The 16,129-nt window shown below is 40.1% G+C and overlaps 2 protein-coding genes and 1 pseudogene across 2 annotated transcripts; 1 reads left to right on the top strand and 2 right to left on the bottom strand.

Moving 5' to 3' along the window:
- Window positions 1-1,711: 1,711 nt before the first annotated feature.
- On the bottom strand, window positions 1,712-5,118 carry LOC103323673 (receptor kinase-like protein Xa21). Its single transcript, XM_089043827.1, has 2 exons — window positions 2,405-5,118; window positions 1,712-2,309 (listed from the first exon to the last, which is right to left on the bottom strand). The coding sequence occupies exons 1-2, from the start codon at window positions 5,094-5,096 to the stop codon at window positions 1,960-1,962; spliced, it is 3,042 nt and encodes a 1,013-aa protein (XP_088899953.1). The 5' UTR covers window positions 5,097-5,118; the 3' UTR covers window positions 1,712-1,959.
- Window positions 5,119-6,005: 887 nt separating this feature from the next.
- LOC148921413 (uncharacterized) lies at window positions 6,006-7,754 on the top strand (annotated as a pseudogene).
- Window positions 7,755-12,577: 4,823 nt separating this feature from the next.
- LOC103323628 (putative LRR receptor-like serine/threonine-protein kinase At3g47570) lies at window positions 12,578-14,863 on the bottom strand. The gene is made up of 2 exons (XM_016795963.2): window positions 13,299-14,863; window positions 12,578-13,203 (listed from the first exon to the last, which is right to left on the bottom strand). Exons 1-2 carry the CDS (start codon window positions 14,827-14,829, stop codon window positions 12,836-12,838), a joined length of 1,899 nt encoding a protein of 632 aa, XP_016651449.2. The 5' UTR covers window positions 14,830-14,863; the 3' UTR covers window positions 12,578-12,835.
- Window positions 14,864-16,129: the final 1,266 nt, after the last annotated feature.

The following is a 16,129-nucleotide window of genomic DNA, read 5'->3' as shown; positions in this document are numbered from 1 at the left end:
TTACATATAAGGGTTTTATAAAGAATTAGATATAGTAAAGAATTAGGAAAGTATCTCCTAATTGTACAATGATTTATCACTTATATAAAAAATAGGAAAGTAAATCCCTTAATTAATCAAGGAAGTAAATCTCCTTGATTAATTAGAAGACTCACATCAACATTCACTACATGCTGACAAAGAAGACTCTATACTTGCAGCTTGTCTAATACCTTTTTCTCTTTGTTCAAGCATACACCAAGCTTTCATGCAGTTCAAAAATGTATCTATACATCCAAAATACCAAATCTCAAAGCAAATGTTTCACCAAAACATTTGTAATAACAACATAAACTCCAAACTTTCATAGTTTCAAGGTAAATTTATCCCATTCTAATTTCATATCAAAACCAATTCCACTTCCTCTTCCTCATAAATTCACCAAATACCCATCAACAACTAAAACTTTCGAAGTTCCCACATGCAAACACCCAGTTATGTTCAAGTGTGATTCTCTCTAGATCGTTTCAACTTTTTGGCTAGCCCAAGTCATTGGGGAAGTTTTACCCATGATTGCCATATTGTTATTATGATGACTTTCTTTATAGTATGTGTCTTTTGTACTCTTTAATCTTATTGATCTAAATTTTATAGCCTTTTTATATTAAAAAAACCACGTGGTTTTCCCCATGAATGCTTTAGGTTTTGGATTTCAATTTTATTTGCTTTGGTAAAAAGATAGCTGAGAGAAAATCAATGTTGAAATAGGGCAATAACTATAGTGGCACAGTGGGTTAGCTCATGTGATGTGGGCATGCAATCATCTTATTTTTTTGGTCAAGAGCATGCAATTATCTTTGGATTGGAGAGGGTAGGAAATGGATTGAAAGACTGCTATGCCCTTTGTAAATAATGAATCATCTTGCTTTATAATAGGCCATGGGCTTGGGAAATGGACGTCTCTACACAGCGTATTTGGACCCACCCAACAACAGCCTAATAGGGTCAAGTGTCTCAGATTTATTGAAGATAAGAGACAAGATGTAGTTGTTTGATAGATTTAATCACATTTCTAGGGATGCAGCCTGCAGGCCCAAAAAACACCAACAAAACGACGTAGTAGTAGTATTGACATCACTCTCATAAGGCTAAAAACATTCCCACGAAAAAATTATTAAAATTCCCATTCTAATTCATTTCATTTCATTCTAAATCTCAAGATATATCCTACTTAAAGGATGGACTAAAATTGTAATAAAATTAATATCCGTTGCCAAAGCACTCTATTTACCATGGTATTACTCACTAATGCCAGACATCAGATATTCTCCGTTGCCCTTATATATTTATGACACGAGTTCTGTCCTAAACACCGATGCTAAAGTGCCTTTTGTGTGCCAAAAACACACTAACCCCGATGCCTAAACCTGTAACGACATCAATAGTTTTAATAGTTCCGATGCTAAACATGATTTATGGCATTAGAATTCTCTACTACACTGATGCTTTTTCTGACTTACAACATCACAGAAAACAATCGATAGTCTAAGTTATAAGGGGGACGATGATTTTTCAGACACACTTTTTCGTTAAACTAGATCCCGTTTGCAAGCATACAATTATCTTTCGAAGACTGCTAGGCCTTTTGTAAATAATGAATAAACTTAGACTGCTAGGCTTCACAATAGGCATGGGCTTAGGTAATGGCCGTTATAGTCTTTAGAGAACGTACTTGGACCAAACAACAGGATCAAGTGTCCTTTCAGATTTATTTAAGATAAGAGATTTACACAAGATGCAGTAGTTTGATAGCTTTGATCACATTTCTAAGGCTTCAGGCCCAAACACACAAATAAAACGACGTAGTAGTAGCAGAACTCCCATCTACAGTAGCAGGCTAGCAGTAGCAACAAGAATATTTCTCAGGTAGCACATAAAAAATAATATCCCCATCACACAAACCCATAGCAGAAAAAGTTCCTATCCAAGAAGAACGTCTCTAATGGAATGCAACTCAGATGCGGCATCACTGATATTCTTCACACGGTCTGTTGGGGATTCAGCAGAGCATTCAATTCCAATTCTAAATATTGAATTCAAGCACACGTCAATCTTTCGAATCCTTCTCTCGTTGGCGCCTCCTTCAAAAAGTGTTGAATCTACAATCTCAATAACTCGATTAGGGAAAGCCATTTTAACATAAGTATGAAGGTTTAGGTCCCCATTAAACATGTCGTCAGTGGGTCGCTTTCCTGCGAACATCTCTAACAGAAGAATACCAAAGCTGTAGACATCCCCATTTGTTGACACGTCACTTCCCATACCGTACTCTACCATTGAAACATCATAAGATATTATCAGCACAATTGTTAGTAAAATAGCTAAACTTGATAAGATTTAAAAAGAAAAAAAGGACACCACTTACCTGGAGCAGCATAACCAACCGTTCCTTTTATTCCAATGGAACTTGTGTGATTGTTGGAAACATTAATACCAGCTTCTTGGGAGAGAAATCTTGCGAGTCCAAAGTCAGAAACATGTCCAGTCATCTCGTTGTCCAAAAGAACATTGCTTGGCTTGAGATCACAATGAACTATCGGTGTTTCACAATGATTATGAAGATAATCCAATGCACAAGCAACATCAATGGCAATGTCTAGCCTTTGCTCTAGATTGAGTGCCTCTCTTACCTCTTCAATTTCAGTAGGAGGATGCAGCCACTCCTCCAAGCTTCCTCTGTCCATGTACTTGTAAACCAGAGCCTTGAAGTCATTACCATGAAAGTCAACACTTGAACACGCAGTTATAATCTCGACAAGATTTCGATGCTTGATGTTTCTTAAAGCCTCACATTCGGCCATGAAACTCCTCGATGCTCCATGGCGTAACAAGTTGAACACCTTCACAGCAACAAGTTGATGTTTATCATTATCATCAAGAATTCCTTTGTACACAGACCCAAAACTGCCTGCACCAATCAAATTAGCCGAAGAGAACTCGTCAGTAGCTCTTAGGAGAGTTGCATATGACACTTGCAAAAAATTGCTCGCCAATGTGCTCAACGGAATCTCTTTCCTTTTCCTTCTTGACGAACAGAGGAAGAAATAGGACATCACCATAACTATTAGAAGAAGAGCAAGTCCGGAAAGTACTAACGGGATTATTAATTTCGAGCCATGAGATGATCCTCCTTTTTGGGACTTGCACTTGGGCAGTTGGAGATCAGCAATTCCCCCGCAGAGCTTGGTGTTGCCGGTAATTGAAATCGCACTTGCATTTTTAAAAGCACCTCCTCCAGTTGGTACCGCTCCCCAAAATTCATTGAATGATAGGTCTAGTTTCTTCAAGAAGACAAAATCCCCTAAGAATTTTGGAATTTCACCAGACAAATTGTTGCGAGAAAGGTCTAATTCTTCTATGCCTCTCAACCCAATCATAGATGAGGGAATAGGCCCCTTGAAGAAGTTGCCTTGCAAGTGCAAAACTTCTAAACTCTCACATGAACCAAGGCTACTAGGAAGTTCTCCAGATAACATGTTATTAGAAACGTCCAGTACACCTAGACTCTTCAACTTCCCAACCTCCGTCGGAAGAGAACCGGTAAAGTGGTTCGTCGACAAGTTCAAAAGCACTGATAAGGACGGGAGGCCGATAACTTGTTGAGGTATTGCGCCACTAAGTTTATTATTAGACAAATCCAATAATATCAGTTGCAGGCAATTCCCCAGGCTTGAAGGGATGACGCCTTCAAGATTATTTCCTTGTAAGAAGAGTTTGTATAACTTGGTTAAATTTCCTAAAGAGGACGGAATGCTTCCTGATAATGCATTCATAGCAATATCTAACGCCACAAGGCTTGAAAGCTTCTGAATTTCAGTGGGGATGCTACCGGTGAAGCTATTTCCCCGCATTCCCAACGATTCCAAGCTGACCAAATTTCCTATGTCTGTTGGGATGCTTCCATGTATTTGGTTTCTGTGAAACCAAAACTTTTCAAGCTTGGTTGAGAGATTGGATATTGATGTGGGCAACGTCCCTCCAAAATTGTTGCCACCCACCAACAACAGTTTTAACTCTGTGGCATTGGTCAAGTCCGTGAGGAAAGTCAAGTCACCCTCTGTACCGCTTCCAAGATGATTATATTGAATGATAAATTTCTCTAGGTTATGAAGCTTTCGGAAATCCGGCATCTGACCTGTGAGGCTGTTATTTTGAATTGCAAGTACCCGTAAACTTGTGGCATTTGATAGTGAGAGAGGAATGGATCCAAAGAATTGGTTCTTATTAATGCTAAAGATTTGGAGATTAGGAAGAGTTTTTCCCAAGTCTGATGGAATCCGCCCTTGAATTTGGTTAAATTCCACGCCAAAAGCATAAAGAGCAGAGAGGTTGTAGATGGAGGGAGGAATGGTACCAGTTAACTTGTTTCCACCCAATGAGAAAAATGTTAAGTTTTTCAATTGGCCTAGAGAAGTAGGGATGCTTCCCACCAAGTTATTTTCAGATGCAGCAAGTACCTCGAGAGACGAAAGGTTTCCCAAGGAAGGAGGAATCTCTCCTGTTAAATGATTAACTTGTAAAACAAATCTTCGAAGCTTCGACAAAGAGCCAAATTCAGATGGAATTTTACCCACCAACCCGTTGTAACCGAAATTCATGATGATAAGGTTGGAGCAATATGATATGTTGTATGGAATAGGGCCACTAAATGAGTTGTTGTGTAGAGATAGTACCTGCAATCTACGCAAATTCCCAATTTCTGGAGGGATTTTATTGCTGAAGCTGTTGTTTTGTAGTAATAGTTCCCTTAGGAAACTTAGGTTTCCTATGTGTGGGGATAGGGACCCTGCCAGCTTTTGAGATTGGAGGTCTAGCCTTGTGACCCTCTTGCGATGGCGTCGACCGCAGGAGACACCGTGCCACGAGCAAAAGTGAATGGATTCATTCCAGGAGCTCGTTACATTATGAGGATCTTGCGTTATTTGAGCTTTGATGGCTAGCAGTGCAAGCCTATCAGTCTCGTTGCCTCCCATTCTCAAATGCATGGAGCAAACGAACAATGCTCCATTCACAAGTGAGTATATTAATAAAATCAGTTTCAAAACCAAAACCCCCATTCTGAATTTTGAGTTTGATTATGAAGGCATGGCAAACTGGTTTATAAATAAGATTGAGTAATGCGCTTAACCAAGTCCCGGTCATTACGATCAGCCACGGTTGACTTGCTTTCCATTAGTCAATTGCAAAGAATTAGCCAAATTACGGAAAATGCCAAATTAGTCCTTGCTGACTTGCTCTATCAAATTGAGACGACCTCATTTCCTCTTCCTTGGAGGAAAACTGTTCTCGCAACTATTGTTAAAATTTACAATTACAAAATTGACCCCAGGAAGCTGAGTTGGAAACAGCCTCAGCAACAATACATTTCGACCAACGTGTGGTGGAAGAAACACGTAGTTGATAAAGGCCAGTGGTTAATTTCTTCTGGCACCAATCATACGTTGGTTTGCTTGAATTCAATTCAGTGGATTGTTATTGAGCGAAAACTATTGTGTTATACAATTTGTTTTCTTCTCATAGGTCATAATACACCATGGACTTTATGAAAATACGAATACATATCTGATGATAACATGTGAATATGACCTAAGGCTGTATAAAAAAGATGAAAAGAATACTAATAAGTATCCTGGGCGAGATCAAAATATAATTAATAAATCTCTTTGTAAATATATGTCCTGATTTTTAATTGAGATATTTAGTAATATACCAATTCTTAGCACTAATATTATAGATAAACCCTACACCATTGAATTTCTATAAACAAACCCTGTTGAAGGAGATCGAGCTTAGAATGGAATGTTGATTCTGTGAATATTGTAAATAATTCCTTTCCTTATTTGTGAATGATTTAGCTTGATCGTAGAAACCATATTAGGATGCTTTGTAACTATAAGTCTATGGCTCTGTCTCTTGAATAAAATAACAAATCAATTACATATCAATTTCTTTTATGGTATCAGAGCATTGATCTGGGCAATAACCAAAAACACAACAAAACCCTAGCCGACCTCCATGGCAGAAAGCAAACCATCAGGCACGGCTTCGGAAACCAAGTGGGATAATCCCAATCACCAACTATACCTTCATTATTCAGACCAACCCGGTGCTATTCTTGTGCCGCAGCCCTTGGTTGAAGATAATTACAGCACATGGAAACAATCCATGACTATGGCCTTAACGGTCAAGAACAAAGTTGGACTCATAGATGGTTCGATCAAAGAGCCGAATGGGAAGGATCCAAGTGAATGGCAGCAGTGGAATCGTTGCAATACTTTGGTCCAAACTTGGCTACTAGGGTCGATGTCAAAAGACATCGCCAGCAGCGTGATTAAATGCAAGAATGCTAGGCAGATGTGGCTGGAACTGCAGGAGAGATTCTCACATGTGAACGTGGTTCAATTGTTCAATATCGAGAATGAGATTCATGACTGTGTGCAGGGAAGTATGTCTGTGGGATCTTACTTCACGAAATTGAAGGGACTATGGGATGAACGTGACGCTTTGTGCACCTTCCCAATCTGCACTTGTGGATCTGTCAAAGAAATGGCTGCATATTTGGACACGCAGAAGACCATGAAGTTCCTCATGGGTCTCAATGACTCATATGCAAGTGTTCGCAGCAACACTTTGCTGCAAGATCCCTTACCTACTGTGAACAAGGCATACTCCCTAGTTCTACGGCATGAGAAGCAATCGGAAGTGACAGCGGGTAAAGCTCAGGCACAACCGGATGCGGCCGTGTTTGCCGTGAAGAATCCTAGCCGTGAATTCGAAGGAGAAAAGGGTGAGTTGAAGTGCACCAAGTGCAACAAAACAAACCATACTGCCAAGAACTGCCGTGCACACCTAAAATGCACGTTTTGCGGATGGAAGGGTCACATGATTATTGCCGCAAGAAGAAGGCAGCGGCTGAGGCCGAGTTTGGTGCGATGATTTCCAAAGGGAACCAAGCAGCAACGTGTGTGACAGAGAGGAAGGAGATGCAATTTCTTTCAAGAGTGCAAACAGATCTTGAGTGAGCTGCACAACAGGTCCTCTTCTGCTAATCATGTTGGTAATTCCACAACCCATGCTCTTTCAGGTAAAGCTTTTTCACTCAACTCTAATGGCAAACAGAGTACTTGGATTTTAGACAGTGGATGCACGCACCATATGATTTATGACTCCAACCTGTTCTCTACCTCGAGGCCGGTCACCAATCACACAGTAGAATTGCCGAATGGGTCCGTGGCACAAGTGACCCACATTGGCACAGTTGTCTTGTCCCCCAAATTGATTCTTGAGAATGTTTTGTGTGTCCCGTATTTCAAATTGAATTTGATTTCTATTAGCAAGTTAGCAAATTCATCTTGCATAACCATTTTTCTAAACCACTTTTGTATCATACAGGACCTACGTTCGGGGATGATGATTGGGACGGGAATTGAACGGGAGGGCCTCTACTATCTCGATCGAGGCAAGACAGGAACATGCAATCAGGCACAAAAATCCAGCCCATCCCTTTGGCACCAACGCCTTGGCCATCCATCTCCCAGAGTTCTTCCATTATTCTCTTTTTCAAATTTGAAACATACCTCTTGTGATACTGACAAGTGTGCAATTTGCCCTTTGGCTAAACAAACAAAACTTCCTTTTCCTTCAAGTTCAATTACTACTCATTCTCGTTTTGATTTAATTCATATTGACATATGGGGTGGTTATAAAGTTGCTTCGATTTCAGGTGCCAAATATTTTCTTACCATTGTTGATGATTACACTAGATGCACATGGATTTATCTTATGAAACACAAGTCTGATGCTAGGACTCTTCTAGTTAATTTCATCAATATGATTGCTACTCAATTTGATTCCAAAATTAAGATCATCCGTAGTGACAATGGCCCTGAATTCAACCTTGGCAGCTTCTATGCTGATAAAGGTATCATGCATCAAACTAGTTGTATCAACACACCCCAACAAAATGAGGTTGCTGAAAGAAAACATAGACACTTGTTAAATATGGCCCGTGCCTTGCTCATTCAGGCTGGGCTCCCACATCGTTTTTGGGGGGATGCCATTCTCACATCCGCATACCTCATAAATCGAACACCCACTCCTCTTCTCGATGGCAAAACCCCGTATGAAAAGTTGTTTAACCAAACTCCTACTTATTCCCATTTGCGTGTTTTTGGTTGCTTGTGTTTTACTTCTACCCATGCACAGAGTCGTTCGAAATTTGATCCCCGAGCATCTCGGTGTATTTTTTTAGGATATCCTTATGGTCAAAAAGGATATCGCGTTTTTGATCTCAATCAACAAAAAGTGCTTGTTTCTCTTGATGTGTGTTTTTTTGAAAATGTGTTTCCTTTTCTTATTCCTTACCAATCCGCTGCGTCACCACCTCCTCACCATTTTCCCAACCTTTCTTCCCCTCACCTTGACCCGTTCTTACACTTTGACATGGACTCCCTCTCCCAAGCCCATCTGCCTTCCCCCACTGCTGGGCCCATTCCACCCACCAGCCCATCTGACCCCACTTTACCCATCACACCTACCGCAGACCTCACGGATCTGCCTTCTTCATCCCCCAATCCGACCTCATCGAGCTGCCTTCTCCTTCCCCATCTCCGTCGCCCACATCTCTCACCATCGCTCCACGTCGCAGCGGTCGCTCCATCCGACCGCCTGCTTATTTGCGAGACTTCCACCTCGAGCCTGGCCTCCCTTCAAGGACCGCACCGATGTTTTCCACGAACTTGGTCATCCCTTCAGGTACGGCTCACCCTCTTTCTCAGTCCTTGTCTTATGCTCAACTTTCTCACTCTCACAACACATATCTTGCCCAACTTACCCTTCTGCAAGAACCTACGAGTTTCTCTCAGGCAGTCCAAATTCCCCAATGGCGTGCCGCCATGAAATCAGAGATTGATGCGTTACAGGCTAATCGGACTTGGAGCTTGGTGTCGTTGCCCCCTCATAAACGACCGATCGGCTGTAAGTGGGTATATAAGGTGAAATTGAAGGCCGATGGCACGGTCGAACGCTACAAAGCTCGCTTAGTGGCAAAGGGTTACAGTCAAGTGGAAGGCATTGATTACGAAACTTTTGCCGGTTGCCAAATTGGTGACAGTCCGTGTTCTCCTTAGTGTGGCATCCCTGCGTGGCTGGCATCTCCACCAATTGGATGTGAACAACGCGTTTTGAATGGTGACCTTGATGAGGAGGTGTTCATGTCCTTGCCTCCTGGTTTCGGACGAAAGGGGGAGAATCGGGTCTGTCAATTGCACAAGTCGTTGTACGGTTTAAAAGCATCTAGACGGTGGTTTATCAAGTCGTCTCGCCTCAAAGCCGCAGGATTCCAACAATCACGATCCGATTATTCTCTGTTCGTCCGTCGTCGTCAAGGTAACTTCCTAGTACTGCTTGTATATGTTGATGATGTCATAATGGCAGGGAACAATTTGGAGGATATAGAGAACACGAAATTATTCTTGGCTAACCAGTTCAAGCTTAAGGATTTGGGGCAGTTGAAATATTTCCTTGGCATTGAAGTTGCCCGATCACGGCATGGAATCAGTTTGTCGCAACGTAAATATGCCTTGGAGATTTTGGATGATGCTGGATTTTTAGGTGTCAAACCTTCTCGGTTCCCAGTGGAACAGAATCTATCACTCTCACAGTTCAATGGAAAATTACTGGATGATGCTTCGTCGTACAGAAGAATGGTTGGGAGGTTGATATATTTGACCATAACTAGACCAGACCTGACTTATGCCGTACATGTACTGAGCCAGTTCATGGACAAGCCACGGCAACCACATTTGGAAGCAGCCCATAAAGTGCTTAAGTACATTAAGCATACACCGGGTCAAGGAATTCTACTACCATCTACAGGGTCACTCCAATTGCGGGCATTCTGTGATGCCGATTGGGCACGTTGTAAAGACACAAGGAGATCAATCACGGGGTACTGCATTTTACTTGGGCAAGCACCGGTCTCTTGGAAGACTAAGAAACAAACAACGGTATCACGTTCAAGTGCGGAGGCCGAGTATCGCTCCATGGCTACTACTTGCTGCGAAGTCACATGGTTGAAGAGCATTTTGAAGGATTTGGGAGTTGATCACACGCAGCCAGTAACTCTGTTTTGTGATAACCAGGCGGCTATACACATAGCATCGAATCCGGTGTTTCATGAGAGAACCAAACACATAGAGATAGATTGTCATTTGGTTCGAGAGAAAATTCAAAAAGGGATGATTCGGACAGCTCATATTCGAACTGCAAATCAGCCAGCCGATTTGTTCACTAAGCCATTAAGCTCGACACAGTTTGAAGTGCTACTTAGCAAGTTGGGTGTCATCAACATACACTCTAACTTGAGGGGGAGTGTTGAAGGAGATCGAGCTTAGAATGGAATGTTGATTCTGTGAATATTGTAAATAATTCCTTTCCTTATTTGTGAATGATTTAGCTTGATCGTAGGAACCATATTAGGATGCTTTGTAACTATAAGTCTGTGGCTCTGCCTCTTGAATAAAATAACAAATCAATTACATATCAATTTCTTTCCCCAAAAAAATCCAAGGATAAGGGTCTTTGACTCTAATGGGTCGGATATGAAAGATAGAAATTGGACCAAGCTGACCAAAAATGGACTGGACCAGATTGGTTCAGTTTTGGTTTTTGTAGTGAAAAATTTGGACCAGACTGAATTGAGCCGGCCGTGTATTTTTTAATTTTTAATAAAATATTTAACCCATAACTAATATTTTCCTAAGCCCAACTTCAAATCACCTCTCTTTTCTAGGCCCAATCACCTCCCTTTGTATAAAATTGGGTCATTTGTGATTTTTAAAGCTATAAAAATAAAATTTTAGTTGGATTTTGTAACAAAAAAAATTCAAAAAAATAAGAAGAAAAGATTCCGCTTCAAAATCAAAAACCGAACTGGCTTCTAGTTGTTGAAAATTTAAATACGTTCTAGAGTAAAGAGCTTAACCAAGTACTGTCTTTTCCAAAGACGACTTGACTTGCTTTCGAAATGGCAACGAGTGTGAAGTTACAAATTGCAAAGAAATTACATAATTACTCTAAGAATCTGCCACGGTTGACTTGCGTGCGGAAAGGAAGACGACTTCTTGACTTATTGAAGCTGGTGGGGACTCTTAATTACGATTGGGATGCGCATGCTTTTCCTTTCCAACTGATGGGGGTTTATCTAAACGTAAAACGTGGAATCTACGGAAATGTTGACTTGCTTTTCCAAATTGAGACGACCTCATTTCCTCTTCCTTCGAGGAAAACTGATCTCGCAACCACTATTTGTTGTACTTGTATGGTTATTAAAATGACAATTACAAAATTGACCCCAGGAAGCTGAGTGGAAACAGCCCCAGCAACAGTACATTTAAATGTACATATAAAAAACTTTTGAACAACTTTGATGACATTAACATATCTAAGCTTAACTCAAGTCTACACGATAGCTAGCATGGTGTTTCTTACTAATGCCAGCAGGGACGGACCCAGGAATTTTATGTCGTAGGGTCATAGTATAAAAGGCGGTAATGGAGGAGTTGGGGCTTAAAGGGTTAGTGGGGGAGAGGGTTAAAGGTTTTTTTGGGTGTGGGGATTTAGGTTTGAGGTTTAGAAAATGGGGCTCTGGAGTTGAAAACTCGGGAGAGATGGAGGGTCTGTGTATATACAATCTGTTCTCTGTTTTTTTTTAAGACTGACCAAAACGACGTCGTTTTGGCAGATCTTTAAAAAAATGCGGTGATATCAGACGTCGTTTTGGCCAGCGCAGTTTAAAAAAATGCGGGAAGTAGGGATGCTTCCCACCAAGTTATTTGCAAATGCAGCAAGTACCTTGAGAGACGAAAGGTTTCCCAAGGATACCCAAAAACTACAATGTAAAGCCAAAGAGCCAAAAACATTAATTAGCTAAAACAGAGCTACCAGTATGGTAGTTATTGAACACAATGTCTATAAATCTTAGATGTTGCCTCTAGCTGTTGCCTTTTTCACCACTGTACTCGGTTCATCAACAATGAATGGCCTTTTTAGCCAATGAAGTTGGATTAGGGGCAGAGAAAACACACACACACACACACTCGGTTCATCAACAATCCCTAATTATGCCAAGAAATAGAACTGTTAAATTCCTCACTCTGCTATTTCTTTGAGAATTTTTTGTTATACTCAGTATTTCTATATCAATTAAATGTTCTTTCATTTGATTTCTGGTAATTTTTGGGCATCTTCAAATTTTTTTCACTGAATCTAATTGTGTGCAATTTTGAAAGAGGAAGATGAAGAAGATGTGGGAATAGGAAGAAGAAAGCATATCTGGAGATTGGAGGATGCTATTGTCAGGAGGGACTTTGTTGCAAATTATGTGGGTAGTAATGCAAATTAGTAAAATAAGGAGATACTCAAGTCAAAGTTGTACAAAAGAATTATTGTAACAAAATTTATTTGTTTTTGGTATCTCAGTTTATTTTTATTTTTTTTAAATTTGCATTTTAGCCACATTTAGAGAAATTTGTGTCCATATTAAATAAAAATATATATATTATTTTCGTATTCTCAAAGAGCTATTGTCAAAAGGTGGAGTTTTGGTGGGGGCCATCTTCTATATAAGCACAAATGTTTCATTCGTGCTCTAAATTTCTGCAATGAAATAATACATTTGTGCTCTATAATCAATGGAAACTCCTATAAAGAGCATCAACAACTTTAAAGTGGCCAGCTTTATAGATCACGAATATCCGTGTTATTTAACATAAAAGCATGAATGGAATTTGTGCTTTTAGCCCAGTTTTTTAGTAGTGCCAAGAAGAACATCTCTAATGAAATGCAGTTGAGATGCAGCATCACTGATATTCTTCAGACGGTCCGTTGGTGATTCAGCAGAGCATTCAATTCCAACTCTAAAAATTGAATTCAAGCACACCTCAATCTTTCGAACCCTTCTCTCGTTAATGCCTCCTTCAAAAAGTGTTGAATCTGCAATCTCCATAACTCGCTCAGGGAAAGCCATTTTGACAAAAGTATGAAGGTTTAGGTCCCCATAAAACATGTCGTCGGTGGGTCGCTTTCCTGTGAACATCTCTAACATAAGAATACCAAAGCTGTAGACTTCTCCATTTGTTGACACCTCACTTCCCATACCGTACTCTACCATTGAAACATCATAAGATATTATCAGCACAATTGTTAGTAAAATAGCTCAACTTCGTAAGATTTAAAAAGAAAAAAAGGACACCACTTACCTGGAGCAGCATAACCAACTGTTCCTTTTATTCCAATGGAACTTGTTTGATTTTCTGAAGCATTAGTACCAGTTTTTTGGGAGAGAAATCTTGCGAGTCCGAAGTCAGAAACATGTCCAGTCATCTCGTTATCCAAAAGAACATTGCTCGGCTTGAGATCACAATGAACTATTGGTGTTTCGCAATAATTATGAAGATAATCCAATGTACAAGCAACATCAATGGCAATGTCTAGTCTTTGCTCTAGATTGAGTGCCTCTCTTACCTCTTCAATTTCAGTAGGAGGATGCAGCCACTCCTCTAAGCTTCCTCTGTCCATGTACTCGTAAACCAGAGCCTTGAAATCATGACCATGAAAATCAACACTTGAACATGCAGTTATAATCTTGACAAGATTTCGATGCCTGATGTTTCTTAAAGCCTCACATTCGGATATGAAACTCTTTGATGCTCCATGCCGCAACAAGTTGAACACCTTCACAGCAACAAGCTGGGCTTTACCATCATCATAAAGAACTCCTCTGTACACAGACCCAAAACTGCCTGCACCAATCCGATTAGCGGAAGAGAACTCATCAGTAGCTTTTAGGAGAGTAGCATATGACACTTGCACAAGAGAGTTCGGCAATGTGCTCAATGGAATTTCTTTCCTCTTCTTTTTCGACGAACAAAGAAAGAAATAGTACATCTCCATAGCAATTCCGAGAAGAGCAAGTCCAGAGAGTACTAAACGGATTATCAAGCTACGAGATGATCCTCCCTTCGGGGACTCGCACTTGGGCAGTTGGAGATTAGCAATTCCGCCACAGAGCATGGGGTTGCCAGTAATTAAAATCACTCTTGCATTTTCAAAAGCACCTCCAGTTGGTACTGCTCCCCAAAAGTTATTGAAAGATAGGTCTAGTTTCTTCAATAAGACAAAACGCTCTAGAAATTTTGGAATTTCACACCACAAATTGTTGTGAGAAAGATCTAATTCTTCTAAGGCTTTCAACCCAATCATAGATGAGGGAATAGGCTCCAGAGAGGAAAGGTTACCCACCAACCCATTGAAACCGAAATTCATGAAGACGAGGTTGGAGCAATATGATATGTTGTATGGAATAGGGCCACTAAATGAGTTGTTGTGTAGAGATAGTACCTGCAATCTACGCAAATTCCCAATTTCTGGAGGGATTTTGCTGCTGAAGTTGTTGTTTTGTAATTCTAGTTCCCTTAGGAAACTTAGATTTCCTATGTTTGGAGATAGGGACCCTACCAGGTCTTGAGATTGCAGGTTCAGCTTTGTGACCCTCTGCCTCTGGCGATCGTGTCGACTGCAGGAGACACCGTGCCACGAGCAAAAGTGAAAGGATTCATTCCAGGAGCTCAATACATTATGAGGATCTTGCTGTATTTGAGCTTTGATGGCCAGCAGTGCAAGCCTATCCGTCTCGTTGCCTCCCATTCTCAAATGCATGGAGCAAACGAACAATGCTCCATTCACAAGTGAGTATATTAATAAAATCAGTTTCATAACCAAAACCCCCATTCTGAATTTTGAGTTTGATTATGAAGGGCATGGCAAACTGGTTTATAAATAAGATTGAGTAATGCGCTTAACCAAGTCCCGGTCATTACGATCAGCCACGGTTGACTTGCTTTCCATTAGTCCTCGTTGACTTGCTTGAGACGACTTCATTTCCTTCGAATACTGTTCTCGCAACCACTGTTTGTTGTACTTGTATTGTATGGTTGTTAAAATTACAATTACAAAATTGTCCCCAGGATGCTGAGTGGAAGCAGCCCCAGGCCAGTGATTAATTTCTTCTGGCACTAATCATACGTTGGTCTGCTTGAATTCAATTCAGTGGATTGTTATTAGACGAAAACATATAAGACTTGTACACCATGGACTTTATGAAAATACGAATACATATATGATGATAACATGTGGATATGACATAAGGCTGTAGAAGAAAGATTAAAATAATAATGTTAATGAATAATAATAAGTATCCTGGGCGAGATCAAAATATAATTAATAAACCTCTCTCTAAATATGTATCCTGATTTTAGTTTTAGTAGGGCGATCACATATTCAGGGCCCTCAAAAGTTCATTTCAGAAAACAAACTAGCAGTAGGGATGGCAATGTCCTCCAAGGGTAAGGGTCTTTGACTCTAATGGGTCGGATATGGAGGACAGCAATTGGACCAAGTTGACCAAAAACTGGACTGGACCAGTTGGTTCAATTTTGGTTTTTGTAGTGAAAGTTTTGGACCAGACTGAATTGGGCCGGCTATGTTTTTTTATTTTTTAATAAAATATTTAATCTATTACTAATCTTTTCCTAAGCCCAACTTTAAATCATCTTTCTTTTCTAGGCCCAATCACCTCCATTTGTATGAAATTGAGTCATTTGTGATTTTTAAAGCCATATTAAAAATAAAATTTTAGTTGGATTTTGTTTTAAAAAAAATTCAAAAAAAAAAGATTCCTCTCAAAATCGAAAACCGAACTGGCTTATGGACAAACCGAACCACACCGAATTGTATAAATATTTAATCCCAAGTACTGTCTTTTCCAAAGACAACTTGACTAGATTCCCAAACGGCTGTGAAGATAAGTACAATTATTCAGTGACAAAAGCTTCAATACTATTTATTCTGTTAGTTTATGGGAGAAGATGTTTAGGAAATGGTTGGTTTTAGTGTTTAGGATAATAAACTCAATAGTAAATGAGTTATTATCTACAAGTAATACCTGCAATCTGTACAAAATACCCAATTTGTGGAGGGATTTCATGACTAAGGTGGTTGTGTTGTATGTAGCCATAGCTACCTTAGGAAA

Source organism: Prunus mume, linkage group LG1 (assembly GCF_029339155.1).
Source record: "Prunus mume cultivar Tortuosa linkage group LG1, ASM2933915v1, whole genome shotgun sequence".
In the NCBI taxonomy this organism is placed as follows: domain Eukaryota; kingdom Viridiplantae; phylum Streptophyta; class Magnoliopsida; order Rosales; family Rosaceae; genus Prunus; species Prunus mume.
This window is presented reverse-complemented; position numbering and strand designations above follow the sequence as displayed.

What these genes read in the sequence shown, in the direction of transcription:
- LOC103323628 (XM_016795963.2), bottom strand. Translation starts at nt 14,829, where the DNA reads ATGGGGGTTTTGGTTATGAAACTGATTTTATTAATATACTCACTTGTG. An exon ending in AGTTGGTTATGCTGCTCCAG is followed by an intron (nt 13,204 to 13,298) that starts GTAAGTGGTGTC and finishes TTTCAATGGTAG; the next exon opens with AGTACGGTATGGGAAGTGAG.
- LOC103323673 (XM_089043827.1), bottom strand. Translation starts at nt 5,096, where the DNA reads ATGGGGGTTTTGGTTTTGAAACTGATTTTATTAATATACTCACTTGTG. An exon ending in GGTTGGTTATGCTGCTCCAG is followed by an intron (nt 2,310 to 2,404) that starts GTAAGTGGTGTC and finishes TTTCAATGGTAG; the next exon opens with AGTACGGTATGGGAAGTGAC.